Raw genomic sequence first — 15,137 nt, 5'->3', positions numbered from 1 at the left:
GGCTCAGTGGGTTAAGCCGCTGCCTTCGGCTCAGGTCATGATCTCAGGGTCCTGGGATTGAGTCCCGCATCGGGCTCTCTGCTCAGCAGGGAGCCTGCTTCCTCCTCTCTCTCTCTCTGCCTGCCTCTATGCCTACTTGTGATCTCTCTCTGTCAAATAAATAAATAAAATCTTTAAAAAAAAAAAAGATACTGTCCTGTAACTAAAGGTTTTTGTGTTTTATAGTGTGAGGCTATCTTTTTTTTTTTTTTTAAAGAGTTATTTATTTGACAGACAGAGATTACAAGTAGGCAGAGAGAGAGAGGAGGAAGCAGGCTCCCTGCCGAGCAGAGAGCCCGATGCGGGGCTCCATCCCACGACCCTGGGATCATGACCTGAGCCGAAGGCAGAGGCTTTAACCCACTGAGCCACCCAGGAGCCCCGAGGCTATCTGTTAAATAACTATGATTCCTAGTTATAACCTGCTCTAAATTCTCTAGGGAATCAGCCTAATACAGTATCTTCTTTATTCTGTTATAAACCTTTAAACTTACCTTGGGTTATAAAGTGAATTCAACCCTTCACTGTCATTGTAGATATTTTTAATGAATTTACACATTTAAATTATATATGACTCAGAACTGCTTTGAACAGACCTCAGAGGATAGCAATCATTTCATGTATGATTTCTGAAAGCTTTACTCATGTTTTCCAGCTGTGCACTTAGGAGCTTAAGTGATGAAGGGAGCAGTAATTTACATGCATGATTGGGTTAATTTGCCTTTTTTCCTAGGCTTAGTTTTGTATGTAATGCTACAGGTGCTTTTATGTCTGCTTTCCATAAATCTTACGGAAAAATTTTCTATTTCTGAAGTAAATAGAAATGTAGATCTGTGCTGCCCCAGGACAAGGTTCAAAAAGGCAATGAATTTTCACCAAAAAATAGTTTCAGTTAGAGTGGGTGATTCAGTGAGATACATTAAATTTTTAAAAATCTTTCTATACCATATTTGAGCACTTTACCTTTTAATATTAGTTTTTGTATATACTTATTAACTGTCATTTTCTCTATTACTGGAAAAGAAGTAATGTTAGATAAATCTTTACTGACAATACTGGGACCAAAAATTGAAATAGTTTTTAAAAAGCCATAGTTGCATGATCTTAATACAGCTATATCATTGTGTGAGTGTATGTAAGCTATAAAGGTACTGTAGTATATAAATGCTTCAGTGTTTTTGTTCTTGGAAATAAAAAAGAAATATCAAAAAAGGAAGTATTCATATTCTCCCACCTAGAATTATCTCTAAATACATGTTGACATTTTTTGTTTACTATTTTTTATTTTTTTATTATAGTGTAGTTGGCACACTATGTTAATATTAGTTTCAGTGTACGACATGGAGAAGTCAGCATGTAATGCTATTTGCTCAATGCACAATGCTCCTACAGTACCATTGACTAGATCCCCTGAGCTGCATGTTTCATCCCTGTAACTTAACTCATTCCATAATGGAAAGCTGGTACCTCACACTCCCCCTGCTGGTCTTGCTCGTACTCCCATCCCCCTGCTTTCTGGCAGTTACCAGTTCTTTGTATATATGGGTCTGTTTCTGCTTTTGTTTGTTGGTGGACCTTGAGGTTGTTTCTGACTCTTGGCTATTATGATTGGGGCTTTTTTTTTTTTTTAAAGATTTTATTTATTTATTTGACAGAGAGAGATCACAAGCAGGCAGAGAGGCAGGCAGAGAGAGAGAAGGAAGCAGGCTCCCTGCTGAGCAGAGAGCCAGATGCGGGGCTCAATCTCAGGACCCTGAGATCATGACCTGAGCCGAAGGCAGCGGCCTAACCCACTGAGCCACCCAGGCGCCCCTGATTGGGGCTTTTATGAACAGTGATATACAGTTATTTGAGTACCTGTTTCCAGTTCTTTTAGGTATTTATTTAGGAATAGAATTGCTGTGTCATATGGTAATTTTATGTTTAACTTTTTGAGGAATTACCAGATTGTTTTTCCAAGTGTCTGCACCATTTAATATTCCCACAAGCAATATAGGAGGTTTCCAGTTTCTTCACATTGTTACTAATATTTATTTATTTATTTATTTTTAAGAAGATTTATTTTAGAGAGAAAGTGAGAGAGGTGGCACTTGTTGGGGCTTGCAGTCAGAGGGAGGGGGAGAGAAATCCTGAGCGCAGAACTCAACAAAGGGCTCGATCCTAGGACCCAGAAATGATGACCTGAGTGGAATTCAAGAGTCGGCTGCTTAACCAACTGATGAGCCACCATATTTGTTTTTTGGGCATTGTCTTGATAGCCATTCTGGTGGATGTGAAGTGGTATTTCATTATGGTCTTGATTTGCATTACCCTGGAGGCTAATGATGTTGGGCACGTTTTCTTTGGAGAAATTTCTATCCAGATTCTTTGCTCATTTTACAGTTGGGTTGTCTTTTTGTTGATGAGTTGTAAGAGTTCTGTATATATTTTGGATACTAGACCCTTGTTCTGAGAAACACGTACTTCACATTTTCCACTTCCTCATATTGTTCATAGTGATGTTTATTATTTTTTTAAAAAAACACTGCTGTATTTGCTGAAATATTCCCTGCCCTTCCCCCTTTTAAGATTTATTTATTTATTTATTTGAAAGAGAGAGAGAGACAGAGACAGAGATCCATTACAAGTAGGCAGAGGTGGGGGAAGCAGGCTCCCTGCCAAGCAGAGAGCCCGATGCGGGGCTCTGGGGCTCGATCCCAGAACCCTGAAATCATGACCTGAGCCGAAGCCAGAGAGTTAACCCACTGAGCCACCCAGGCACCCGTTCCTGCTTATTTTTAATATAATTTGTGCCTCCTTTCCATGGTATGTATTTTTTAGAGATTCAGTTTGTGACTTTTTAAATCCTCTTTTGTATCTTTGCTTTTTATTTCATTATATATTCTTATTTTATTTCATTAATATTCTTATGTATATTTATCTACCTATTTTTTTTTTACCTCTTTAATTGAGTGCTCACTATTTCTCCAGCCTTTTCTTTTTCAGTAAGCATTTAAGATTATACTTTTCTTTCTGTGTTGCTTTAGCTGAATGTATCTTGCAAGTTTTTAAAGGTACAGTCTCTTACTCACTTGTCAGAATTTTATTCCTGTTACCATTTGTTTAGAAATGTGTGTGTGTGTGTGTGTGTGTGTGTGTGTGTGTTGTGTGTATTTAATTTCTAAGCTTGGTACATCCCAGTTTCATAAGTGTTCTCCGTATACTTGAGGATCATGCATGCTCCCTAATTTTGGTTGCAGAATTTTCTGTGTGTCCATTAGATTAGATAAAGCTTTAGTTCTGTTCACATTGTCTGTATGCTTGCTAATCATTGATCTACTGAGTTATTGAGAGAAGTTTGGATTTCTTTCTATGGTTCAGTCCATTATTGCTTTATACGTTTCTCAACACGCAGCTGTATTTTTCTTTGTGGTGAACTGAGCCTTCATCATTCTTTAGAGACCGTGTCCTTAGTGATGCTTTTTGCCTTAGTTGTTGTTGTGTTTTGTTTTTGTTTGTTTTTTTTTTTTTTTTTTTGTCTGATAGTAAGAGGGCTATCTGAGAGTCCTTCTTTTTAGTTTTTTACATGGTGTGTAGTTTTCCATCCTTTGTGAGTCTTTATAGTAACAGAGCTTATAGCTGGATTTTATTTATTTTAAATTTTGATAATCTTTTCTTAAGTGACAATTTGGATTTATTTCTATCCTTTTACTATGTGATTCCTATTCTTTCTGGTTCCCCTTACTCGTTCTGTCTTTCTTACATATCGATTGGTTTTTTGTTTTTTGGTGTTTTTTTTAGATTTTATTTATCTATTTGACAGACAGAGATCACAAGTAGGCAGAGAGGCAGGCAGAGAGAGAGAGAGAGAGGAGGAAGTTGGCTCCCTGCTGAGCAGAGAGCCCCATGCGGGGCTCGATCCCAGGACCCTGAGACCATGACCTGAGCTGAAGGCAGAGGCTTTAACCTAAACACTGAGCCACCCAGGTGCCCCATCGATTGGGTTTTTAAAATTCCATTTTCCCTTTCCTATTCTCCCCATCCTATCATACCTCCACTGGTTTGTAAATTATTCGCAAATTTTTACAAAATGTGTATTCATGTCTTATCAAAATCAAGTCTATCAGTATCTTCTCACTTAGCTCCCAAAATAATAGGGTCTTAGGATATCTGAGATCAGATTACATTTCTTCATTATGGGCTGGTATTTTAGTTCTGTGTTTTTTACCCCTTTAGATTTCCATTCTATATAGTCAGTGTTAAGTTTAGATTTGCCCATATGCTTCCTAATTTCTTTGCTATTAATTTCTTCTTCCTGAATATTCTTCAGGAGTTCTTCTATTGTCAGTCTGTTTAGTTAGGTTTTGTTTGTTTGAAAAGGTCTCTATGCTCTTGAAGGAGATTTTAGTGGGTGTATTATTCCAGATAGTTATTTTTCCTTAGTATCTGTAAGATTGTATTGTGCCGTTCTTTGGCTTGAATTATTATTGTTGGGAAGTCTTGGTTCCAGATACTGATTGCTTTTATTGCTCTGAGTCCAGAGTGGACTTCTTTTTTCTATTTGGATTTGCTATGTTTTCTTAATCAGAGAATTTGTATCTTTTATCTGTTCTGGAAAATTATCAATCATTATCTCTTTAAATGTTGTGTTCTTCATTCTCTTCTCCTAGAACTGTGATCGGACATATGTTAGACTTTCACATTCTTTTTCTGCCATGCGTCTGTGCTGCTCTCTTTGTGATTACTTCAGATGTTCCAGTTCATTGAGTGTCTCTTCAGCGCTGATATGTTTAACCAGTCCATAGGGTTTTTTTTTCCCAATGACTGTATTTTTTACTTATAAAAGTTACTTTGTTCATTTCTAACTCTGTCTAGTCTTTTTATTTTTAAGTAGCATTTTGTTCTTTGCTCATGTGTTCCATTCTCTATTACTTCAAATATTTTAATATACTTAATATTCCATATCTAAAATTTCTTGGTTTAAATCTACCCCTTGTTTCTGCTGAGTTTTTTTTTTGTTTTTTTTTTTTTACTGTTATTGTTGGTCGCTGCTTTCCTTGTCTGTTATGTATATTTAGATTATGAATTTGCACCTATCTCGGTTCTGTCTGTGCAAATCTTACATCCTCCCCCTCCCTCAGATAAAATTTGCCCTTGCCATATATACCGCAATGTAAGCCAGGAACACTTTTGTTTTTGTTGTTTGTTTTTTAAAAAATTTGTGTATTTATGTAGAGAGAAAAAGCAAGAGATTATGTGGGCAAGGGGAGCGGCAGAGGGAGAGAGGAGCATGAAGCCTGATGAAGGTTCGAGATCATGACCTGAGCTGACCCCAGCACCCCATAAGCCAGGAACACTTTTAATTTCTCAGCCTGGAGCTTTTTTGACTTGTTGGAGCAAAGATTTAGCTGCTGAAAAAGAAGCCCCAAATAAAATAATGGTGGCATAAGCAAGAATATGGGCTTACTTTTCTGTCAGAGCAGTGTGAGCGAAGCGGCAGAGGCTGTCAGGATAGCCTTGCTGTCTCTGTGATCTGCCGCCTCCTCTTTTGCTCCAGAACAGAACCCTTCGGGTATTGCCTGACAAGGTACACATCAGCTTACTACCTTATCTTTATTGCAGCAAGCGGGAGAAGACAAAAGGGAAAGAGGAGAGCAGATTATGGAAATGGTACACAGCATTTCTGCTCATTGTTCTCTTGGCCAGAATTTAGTCCTGTCCTCACACCTAGCTGCAAGGGATGCTGGTGATGGAGTCTTTGTTCTTAGTAGTTACATATCCTGTGAGAAGTGGTCAGATCTATCTGTAGAAGGAGAGGATAGTAGACATGACAACAATCAGCAGGCTTTTCCACTGCCAACAAAAATAAACATTTGAAATCCCAACCCCAGTGAAAACCAACTTTTTGTCAGGGAGGAAATTTCGTCTTTTTATTCCCTCTCTTAGGGGCTCAGCCTGATAGAGGATTTTTTTTTAAGGTTTGTTTATTTATTTATTTATTTATTTGAGAGAATGGATGCGATCAAGGGGCAGGAAAGGGCAGAGGGAGGGAGAGAAGTAGACTCCCTGCTGAGCATGGAGCCCCAAAGCAAGGGGCCCTGATGGCGATCTTGACCTGGACCCAAAACCAGGAGTCAGATGCTTAACCTACTGAACCATCCATGTGCCCCCTACAGATGGCTATTAAAAATGGTCCTTGTAACCTGGGTTTATGCTGGCAACCCTTTACTTTGCAGGGGCTCTGACCTCTAGTTTTTGTTTTTTTTTTTTCTTTTTAACTCAACTGTGTATTTATTTGAAAAAACTGCTTATAATATTTAGTATTTGTACTACAGGTAATTTGATCCAGCTGTATCTTTTCTCTTCTTTGGTGTATTGTGTTTATTCTTATTTAAATGACCTAATTTCCTTTCTTTGTTCTTTTATCTTGTTTCTTAATTTCATTATCCCATTTTGGAGTTCCAAGCCTGGATTTCTTTTTCTCCATCTCCTGTGTATAGTCTGATGTAATGAGTGTGTGTGTGTGTGTTTCTGGTGATAGGTGGTTGATGTTGTTGGACAGACAACTAGAGGTCATTCCCCCTCCTGAGAATGGAAAATGGAAGGATACCAGTTCTGCTTTCTTCTCCAGATTTAGATTATTAGTGAGTATTCTCAGGGTTTTGTCAGTTCACCAGAAGACTTCTGGAAGATGGGGCAAGGCTAGGAGCTTGACATGGCTCTGCCTCTCTTAAGTTAACTGGAAGAGGCAAATTCTTCAGCAGTATTAGCCCACCAGTGTAGCATTATTTTTCCTTGAAATTATTGTAAGTCTTAGGTTTTTTTTCTACATCATCTTCACTGCCTGTTTGAATCAAATGTGTAATATTAATGATGTTCGTTGTGCAAATGTTTATCATTTATGGGTTTTGCTGTTAACAGATAAATCTACAGAGACCTTATTCATCCCTTGTTGTTTTGCATCTGTTGCATTATTCCTGAGGTTGAATTCCTGGGAGTAAAATTGCTGTGTCAAAGAGTATAACAAATATCTCTGAATCTTGTCTCATACCGCCTTTTTTTTAAGGTTATAACAACTTAGATTCTCACCGGAAGTGAATGAGTATACTAATTTTACTGTAGCCTCATTAGTATCTGGTGGTAGGATTTCTTTTCCTTTAAAAAAAAAAATAGCTGTAGAATAGTATCTTAAGTTACTTAAATATTCATATCTTTTATCATTGAGTTTTAATGATATCATTTTCCTGTGGGTTAGTTTACTACTTACTTTCTCTTTGAATTGTGTGTTTTTATATTGGTCTATTTAATGACCTTGATATTTTTCAGATACTTGCAGACCAAGTTCCTTTATAAAGAAAAGTCGATCTTTCCATTTTTACATTTTGTATAGCTACTTCTACAGATCTTTTTGTATTTTTTTCAGTTAGGTTTATTCAAAAATTTGTATTTTAGTATGATAAATCTCTTGTCGGTTTAAATTTAGAAAGTTATTTGATAAATGTTTTATTCTTTGTTTTCTTGCTGACTTTTTGTAATTTTAATTCTTTATTCTTGGGTTTGGTATGTGAAGAAGGTGTGCTCTGAATAAGTGGGGAGTAATTGGCAAGAGATCTTATTAATCCCATTTATAAAGTTTTTAAAAAATCTCCCTTAGAAAACTGACTCTCTTATATTGTGCTTTTCTACATAATTATTTTTAGTAGGTTTTTGTTTGTTTGTTTGTTTTATTTTGTTCTGTTTTCAAATGGGCTCCACACCCAACTGTGGGGCTTTAACTTAATCCCTGAGATAAGAGTTGGTTGCTTTGGGACATTCGGGCTTCCCTCCCCTAATTCTTTTTTTTTTATAATTTTTATTTGTCCCCCCCCCCAATTCTTTTTAATAGTTCTTAGTGTCTGTAAGGATATGCTTCGTTCTTTTTTAAAAGGTATTCTTTCCTAATTTTGTCTAAGTTTTGTTTTATTTCAAAAAGGGGATTCCTGTTGGACCATCTCTTAGGAATGAGTAGATGTTAATATTGGGTTTGGTTTTCTCTTTTCGTAGTTTACCTTTTTGCTTACCATTGTTTTCAATATTGCAGTAAGCAGTTATTTTTAATAAAAGTCCTAAGTAGTTGGGGTACCTGGATGACTCAGTCGATTAAGTATCTGCCTTCGGCTCAGGTTATGATCCTGGGGTCCTGGGATCGAGTTCCATACCAGATTCCTTGTTCAGCGGGGAGCCTGCTTCTCCCTCTCCCTCTATCTGCCACTCTGCCTGCCTGTGCACTCGCACTCACGCTCTCTGTCTGTCTCTCTCTCTAATCTATCTGTCTTGAAAAAACAAAGTCCTAAATAGTTGAGACTTTGTTTCTAGGGGCATCTGGATGGCTCAGCCAGTTAAGCATCTCCTTTCGGCCCAGGTCATGATCCCAGGGTTCTGGAATGGAGCCCCGCATTAGGATCCCTGCTGAGCAGGGAGTCTGCTTCTCCCTCTCCCTCTTCCTCTGCCTCCTCTCCCCTACTCAAGCTCTGTGTGTGTGTGTGTCTCTCTCTCTCAAATAAAGAAATAAAATCTTTAAAAAAAAAAGATATTCTAAATATCTAAATATTTTGTGTGTACATTTGCCATTGTAAATGAAATCTTTCATTATGATTTTTTGATGACTCTTAGAAGAATTTAGGGAAATAAAGCCTTTAAGAGAGATTATTTATTTTAGAACAAGCCAGAGAGCAGGAACAGGAGGAGGGGCAGACGGAGGTGGAGAGAGAGAATCCCAAGCAGACTTCATTGTGAGCACGGACCCTAACGCCAGGCTTGATCCCAGGATCCTGCGATCGTGACCTGAGCCGAAATCAGGAGTCAGACACTCAAATGACTGAACTAACCAGGCGCCCCCCACCACTATCCTGAAAGATTTTGATCAACTTTAAGTTTGAATAAATGAAATTCTGTAGCTTTTTAATTAATTAATTAATTATTTTTAATTTTGAGGTTCCTAAGATGGATCCTTGGTTTAGGTAAAAACTACACATTCTGTTATAGGCTATGAACATTGAACATTCTTTAGTAATGTTCAGGAAGAACATATTAAACATTGTTTAGGGGGAAATGTAAACAAAAATACTGAATACTACTAGTGACATAAGCTCTGCATCGTTTTCATCTAAGTAATTTTTGGGTGTCTAGAGCTCTAAGCTCCTTATAAACAGAATTTTGCATCTAATAAATGGGAACTCCTTAGTGGCAGAGTAAGTTAAAACATAAGTTTAACTCAAAATACAAGTGAAATTTAAATGAAGGAAAAGAAAACACAAAATGAAGGAAAAGAAAACACAATGTTATTCCATCTTTACACATCATTTGTAAAATTTAGCTATTCTTTGTTCTGTCTGTAGGTGGAAAACCATGAATTCCTTGTGAAACCTTCATTTGATCCCAATCTGAGTGAATTAAGAGAAATAATGGATGACTTGGAAAAGAAGATGCAGTCAACATTAGTCAGTGCAGCGAGAGATCTAGGTAAGAAGGCCTCATTGGTGGTTTGAATAATTCTTTTGTCTATATAGTGTCCCCACTTGTGCCAGAATTACTTGCCTAGAAGACATAGTGGATCATGCCACTTCTTGCTTAAAGTGCCAGGCCTGCCTTCAACAGAATAAAATTATAGATACTTAGAAGTTGAGATACAGGATGCTTTGCATTTAGAGCCTCACCTAGTGAGAGATTTGTCTCTCAGTAACTTTCCAACCCCAGGATAATCCCACATTCCTGCCAGACAAATCAACCAAGAGGCCCTTGCATCATTTCCTTGAAATAGGATCTGTATTAAATATCACTTCCTCTGTAACCGTCATTCTATTAGTTCATTGATTTGGCTTTGGTATTCGCAAGCATGTCAGTAACATCAGCTTTTTTTAAATGTCTGCCTTCCATACCAGTTTTTGTTTTGTTTTGAGAGAGAGAACGTATGTGGAACTTCAGGGAGGGAAAGAGGGAGAAGGAGAGAGAAAATCTTTTTTTTTTTTTTTTTTAAATATTTTATTTATTTATTTATTTAACAGAGAACAAGAGATCACAAGTAGGCAGAGAAGCAGGCAGAGAGGGAAAGCAGGCTCCCTGCGGAGCAAAGAGCCCGATGTGGGGCTTGATCCCAGGACTCGGAGACCACGACCCGAGCCAAAGGCAGAGTCCTTAACCCACTGAGCCACCCAGGCGCCCCAGGAGAGAGAAAATCTTAAGCAGGCTCCTTCTCACCCAGTGTAGAGCCTAGGATGGGGCTTGATCTCAGGACCCTGAGATCATGACTTGAGCCAAAATCCAGAGTCTGATGTTTAACCAACTGAGCAGCCCAAGTTCCCCATACTAGATTATTAATTCCCCAGTTAGTCTCACATTATTCACACTAATTTGTTCTGAATTTATGAACCTTTTTGTTTGAGCATCTCTCATACGTATGTTGAATGAATAAATATAGCTTAGCATATTAGTAGAACCCTTAGGCAGTAATTCTTAATAAATTTCTGGAGAATCTGATGAATCCTCTTCCCAGAAATATGTCCATACCTACATATACAAAAAATTTTGCAGATAGTTACCATGGAGAATCCATATATGGACTAACCAGGTAAAGAATCTTTGCCTTTCTTTACTCTTCTCATTTCATAACTCTTTCTACGTTTTTTCTATGATCTCTTCTCTCCTTAGCCCAGAGAAGTCTGTCTTTAGTTGCTGGCTACTACTAATATTTGATAGCCATGCTTTAGCAATTAAATTTGTAAATATGGTCTCTCTCTTCTGATTTGTACTCTAAAGATCACATTGATGAATGAGAGGGTGGGGACAGACTTAGAAAAACTCAAAAATCTTAGGTGAATAAAATCCAGGTGATCGATCATTGCTCATTTTGTGAAATTTCCTACATTTAACAGAAACTGTGTGTCCTTGTTTTACAGAGTTCCATTGTGAGAGACTTAAGTTTTTGTTTGGAAAGTGTGTTTATTTTAATCCTACTCTGTGTTAGCTCCAGAGAAATGCTTCAGTGAAGTAAAGAACCGTGGTGCAGAGCTCCTCAGGGTTAGGGGCCATATGGTGTGAACGCTCTGGACATAGCCTACTGCGGTGCTCTGTAGCCTTGGGATGGCCGTATCCAGAAAGCACTTGCACGTCAGAAGCTACCATTAATACAGAGTTCAAGGATTTTATAGATAGCCTTCGTTCATGTAGTTTTTAAGTGAAGTAAAGTTTGAATAGTTCCCCGTTAGGTCATCATAATAATTTCCACTGTGCTGTCTTATAGTAAGAGTTAATTATTTTAAACATTTACATTGAAAGATGGCTGTAGGCATCCATGACATGCTTTGTCTTTATTTCCATATAATGAAGGTTTGGATCCTGGCAAACAGATTAAATTGGATTCCAATGCACAGTTTGGTTATTACTTTCGTGTAACATGTAAGGAAGAAAAAGTCCTTCGTAATAATAAAAACTTCAGTACGGTGGACATTCAGAAGAATGGTGTTAAATTTACCAACAGGTTTGTATGCCTACATTATTTTATTAAACCTTCAGTAGGTTCATGGAACTAAATTATTCTCTGATGAGACATGAATGTTTTATGTTAAGGAAGTTTTACCTTACTTATTGATAGGAGGTATCAGGTGAGAATGAAACTTTATTTTCTTCTAAGAGCCTCATCACATGTTCCAACACACCTTGTTATAAATAACTCCTCTTTTCGTCATTGACTGAAGGGACAGTTTGGGTCTTTTTTTATTTGTTTGTTTGTTTTATCTTTATAGGTTTTATTTATTTAAGAGCACAAACAGCGGGGTGAGTGTGGAGAGGGAGAAGCAGGCTCCCCATTAAGCAGGGAGCCTGACATGGGACCTTGATCCCAGGATCCTGGGATCCAAGGACCTGACCTGAAGGCAGATGCTTAACAGACTGAGCCATCCAGGTGCCCCCTTTCAGTCTGTTTTTAGGATTGTTCTTTCATGGGGCGCTTGGGTGGCTCAATCGGTTTAGCAGCTGCCTTCTACTCATTTCATGATCACGGGATCCTAGGATTGAGTCAGGCTCTGTCTGTTCAGCAGGGAGTCTGCTTCTGCCTCTCTCTCTGCCACTTCTCCAGCTTGTGCTTTCTCCTGCTTACTGTCTGTCTCTCATCTTAAAAAAACAAAAACCTGTTCTTTCACCAGGTGCCTGAGTGACTCAGGGGATGAGTGTCTTGCTCTTGATTTTGGGATCATGATCTTGATTTTCAGATCATGATCCCAGGGTCATGAGATCAAGCCCCCAGTCAGGATTCCCACTCAGCAGGGAGTCTGCTTGATATTCTCTCTCTCTCCTCCTCTTCCCCTCGCCACTCACTCTCTCAAATAAATTTTTTAAAAAATTAAAAAGCAAGATTGTTCTTAGGCACCTGGAAGCCCGGTTGGCTAAGTGTCTGCGTTCGGCTCAGGTCATGATCCCAGGGTGCTGGGATCAAGTCCTGCGTCGAGCTCCTTGTTCAGTGGGGAGCCTGCTTCTCCCTCTGCCTGCCACTCCCCTTGCTTGTGTGTGCTTTCTTTCTATCAAATATAAATAAAACCCTTCAAAAATATATAAAAAAAGATTTTTTCACGTATGTGTCTCACCATTCTTTTGTCAATATGAGATTATATTAGTTTATATTACATTTCCATATCTATTAACATTAGTTCCCCATCGTATCTCTGGTTTATAATTATTTTCACATTTGCTTTTTCTAAGAAGGCTTTGATACCATTTATCAATTTAAAAAATTTTGATATATCAGTTGGATATATAAATTAGGATAGGGAGATGCCTACCAGCTTTAGTGAGGCCACTTACTAGATTATTGCTTTTTCAAAATCCTGTTTCATATTGAGAAAGATTTTACAAGCTTTTCTTTTCCTTCACTGATGTTAGAAAGTTTCTTAAATAAATTATTTATATGTGAAAGAAGAATTATTTTGAAATAATGTTCTATGATGTGGGGTGAGGACATTAATCTTTTTCCTTCTGTCCTCTGTTAGAATTTATGGGAGGCCTTACATCCACCCATCCTGAATATACCCAGTACTTTACCAGTAGTTTTGTGTATATGATTCCCTTTTATCCATTTATTCAGCGAGTATTTTGTTTATTATGTGCAGTCATTAGTTTCTAGGTGTTCAGACGAATGAAAACAATGTTTGCTTTGTTTTTCGTAACAATTCTGAGATAAATAGGTTTATTTCTCATTATTTAGATGAAGAGGCTGAAACTCCCCCTTCCCCAGGATTACGTAACTAGTAACATTTGATACTCATAGCTAGATCTCCTATTGCCCAACTTAGTAATAGTTGTCTTTCTAGCAAACTATATCCCTGTTCAAACTATATTCAGTAATGGCTTAGCTGAAACAGAACTTTTAGGGTATTATAACCTACTTTGAAGCATCATGGGTTAGTTATAAGTAAATGAGATTGAGCTGAATGACCACATTTAATCTAAAAGTTGAAGAAGATTAATTTATTAATTCATTTTTGTCTGCAAATTGAATCCTTGCTATGTATCTGATTCTTTGATCGTAAAATTTTCCTTCTTTAAAACTGCTGGTGTCTGTCATCCAGAAAAGTCTGCAGTCTTTATTGTAACCTGCAGGGTCTGGTCCCCTCCCATCGACTTTCATCTCTTGTTAGCTCTTTCCTCACATTTTACAGTGTCTTTGTCTCTTGCTTGACTTCCTTTAATTCCTTCTTTTTGCCTGTTTGCTAGTAGTCCTTGCTGCTGCTTCTGCTGCTGCTGCTTGCCCATGCACTGTTCCTGAGCTGTAATATATGTGTTATGCCATCAGCCAATATATTAAGTTTACAGTTGTTGCCTTGGTCAGTGCCTTCCCCTATAGAATGAATGCATCTCTTCTCTGTGCCCCCATCTTGTCTTTTTATTTTTTATTTCATTCCCTTCCTTTGGAATCCGTGAATATTTTTCCTTTACTTTATTCTTATCCTTCCTCATTTTTTTTTTAAAGATTTTATTTATTTATTTGACAGAGATCACAAGTAGGTAGAGAGGCAGGGGGAAGCAAGCTCCCCACTGAGCAGAGAAGCTCGATGTGGGCCTCAATCCTAGGACCCTGAGATCATGACCCAAGCCGAAGGCAGAGGCCCAACCCACTGAGCCACCCAGGTGCCCCCTTCCTCATTTTTTATTTCAACCTATAGTTTTCACTTTTTTCTTTACTCAGTAAGATTTGGTTTTCAAAACATTTTCTTACTTCGACAGCCTTCAGTATCAAAAGCAGCTATATACTTACAATAACGAGAGAAACTGTGGTGTGTGTATAAATTTGGAAAGGGGGGATGGGGACCCCTGGGTGGCTCAGTTGGTTAAGCATCTGCCTTTGGCTTGGGTCATGATCCCAGGGTCCTGGGATTGGGCCCTCCATTGGACTCTCTGCTCAACGGGGAGCCTGCTTCTCCCTTTGCCTGCCGTTCCCTCTGCTTGTTTTCTCTCTCTGTCTTTCTGACAAATAAAATCTTTTTAAAAAAAAAAGTGCGGGGTAAGATGGTCTCTTTGAAATGAGGATGAAGACTTAATTCCATTTAAATATTTTAGAAAAGGTCAGATCAATACTTGGGAATAAATGTTACAGCAAGAATTGGTGCCAATAGGCTCTTTTCAGACAGCATAAATGTTAATACACTGAATTCCATCCACATCTGCCCCTAATGAGTTGCCCATTTTCTACTCACATTTTCACTTTAATTATTGTTTTGGTGCTTTATAGGATAGATGCTCTGGATATATTTTATGTAGAACATATTACTTCAGTAGATGTTTTGATATTTTTAATAATGTGATTATCTTGACTTGCAGTAAACTGACTTCTCTCAATGAAGAGTATACCAAAAATAAAACTGAGTACGAGGAAGCCCAGGATGCCATTGTTAAAGAAATTGTCAATATTTCTTCAGGTAAATTAACAGAACCAGTGCATCAAATGTTATTAATATAACCTGGTTTTTAGTAATAGAAAAGATACTGGTATGTTTCAAGAGTGTTTTTTTAAAAAAAAGATGTTAACACACTGTTTATTATGTTAGGCTACCTATAAAATAATGTGTGTGGTATTGTGGTGGGAAGAGTAA

General features: G+C 37.8%; 1 protein-coding gene across 1 annotated transcript in view; it reads left to right on the top strand.

Moving 5' to 3' along the window:
• Window positions 1-15,137, top strand: part of MSH2 (mutS homolog 2) — a 79,206-nt gene that overhangs the window by 53,026 nt on the left and 11,043 nt on the right. The window contains exons 9-11 of the mRNA XM_059406121.1: window positions 9,396-9,519; window positions 11,383-11,533; window positions 14,866-14,963. Of these exons, the coding sequence (XP_059262104.1) occupies window positions 9,396-9,519; window positions 11,383-11,533; window positions 14,866-14,963 (373 nt within the window). The remainder of the gene's footprint in view (window positions 1-9,395; window positions 9,520-11,382; window positions 11,534-14,865; window positions 14,964-15,137) is intronic.

This window comes from Mustela nigripes, chromosome 7 (genome assembly GCF_022355385.1).
Source record: "Mustela nigripes isolate SB6536 chromosome 7, MUSNIG.SB6536, whole genome shotgun sequence".
In the NCBI taxonomy this organism is placed as follows: Eukaryota; Metazoa; Chordata; class Mammalia; order Carnivora; family Mustelidae; genus Mustela; species Mustela nigripes.
The sequence above is the reverse complement of the archived record's forward strand: the minus strand, read 5'-3'. Positions and strand labels throughout refer to the sequence as shown.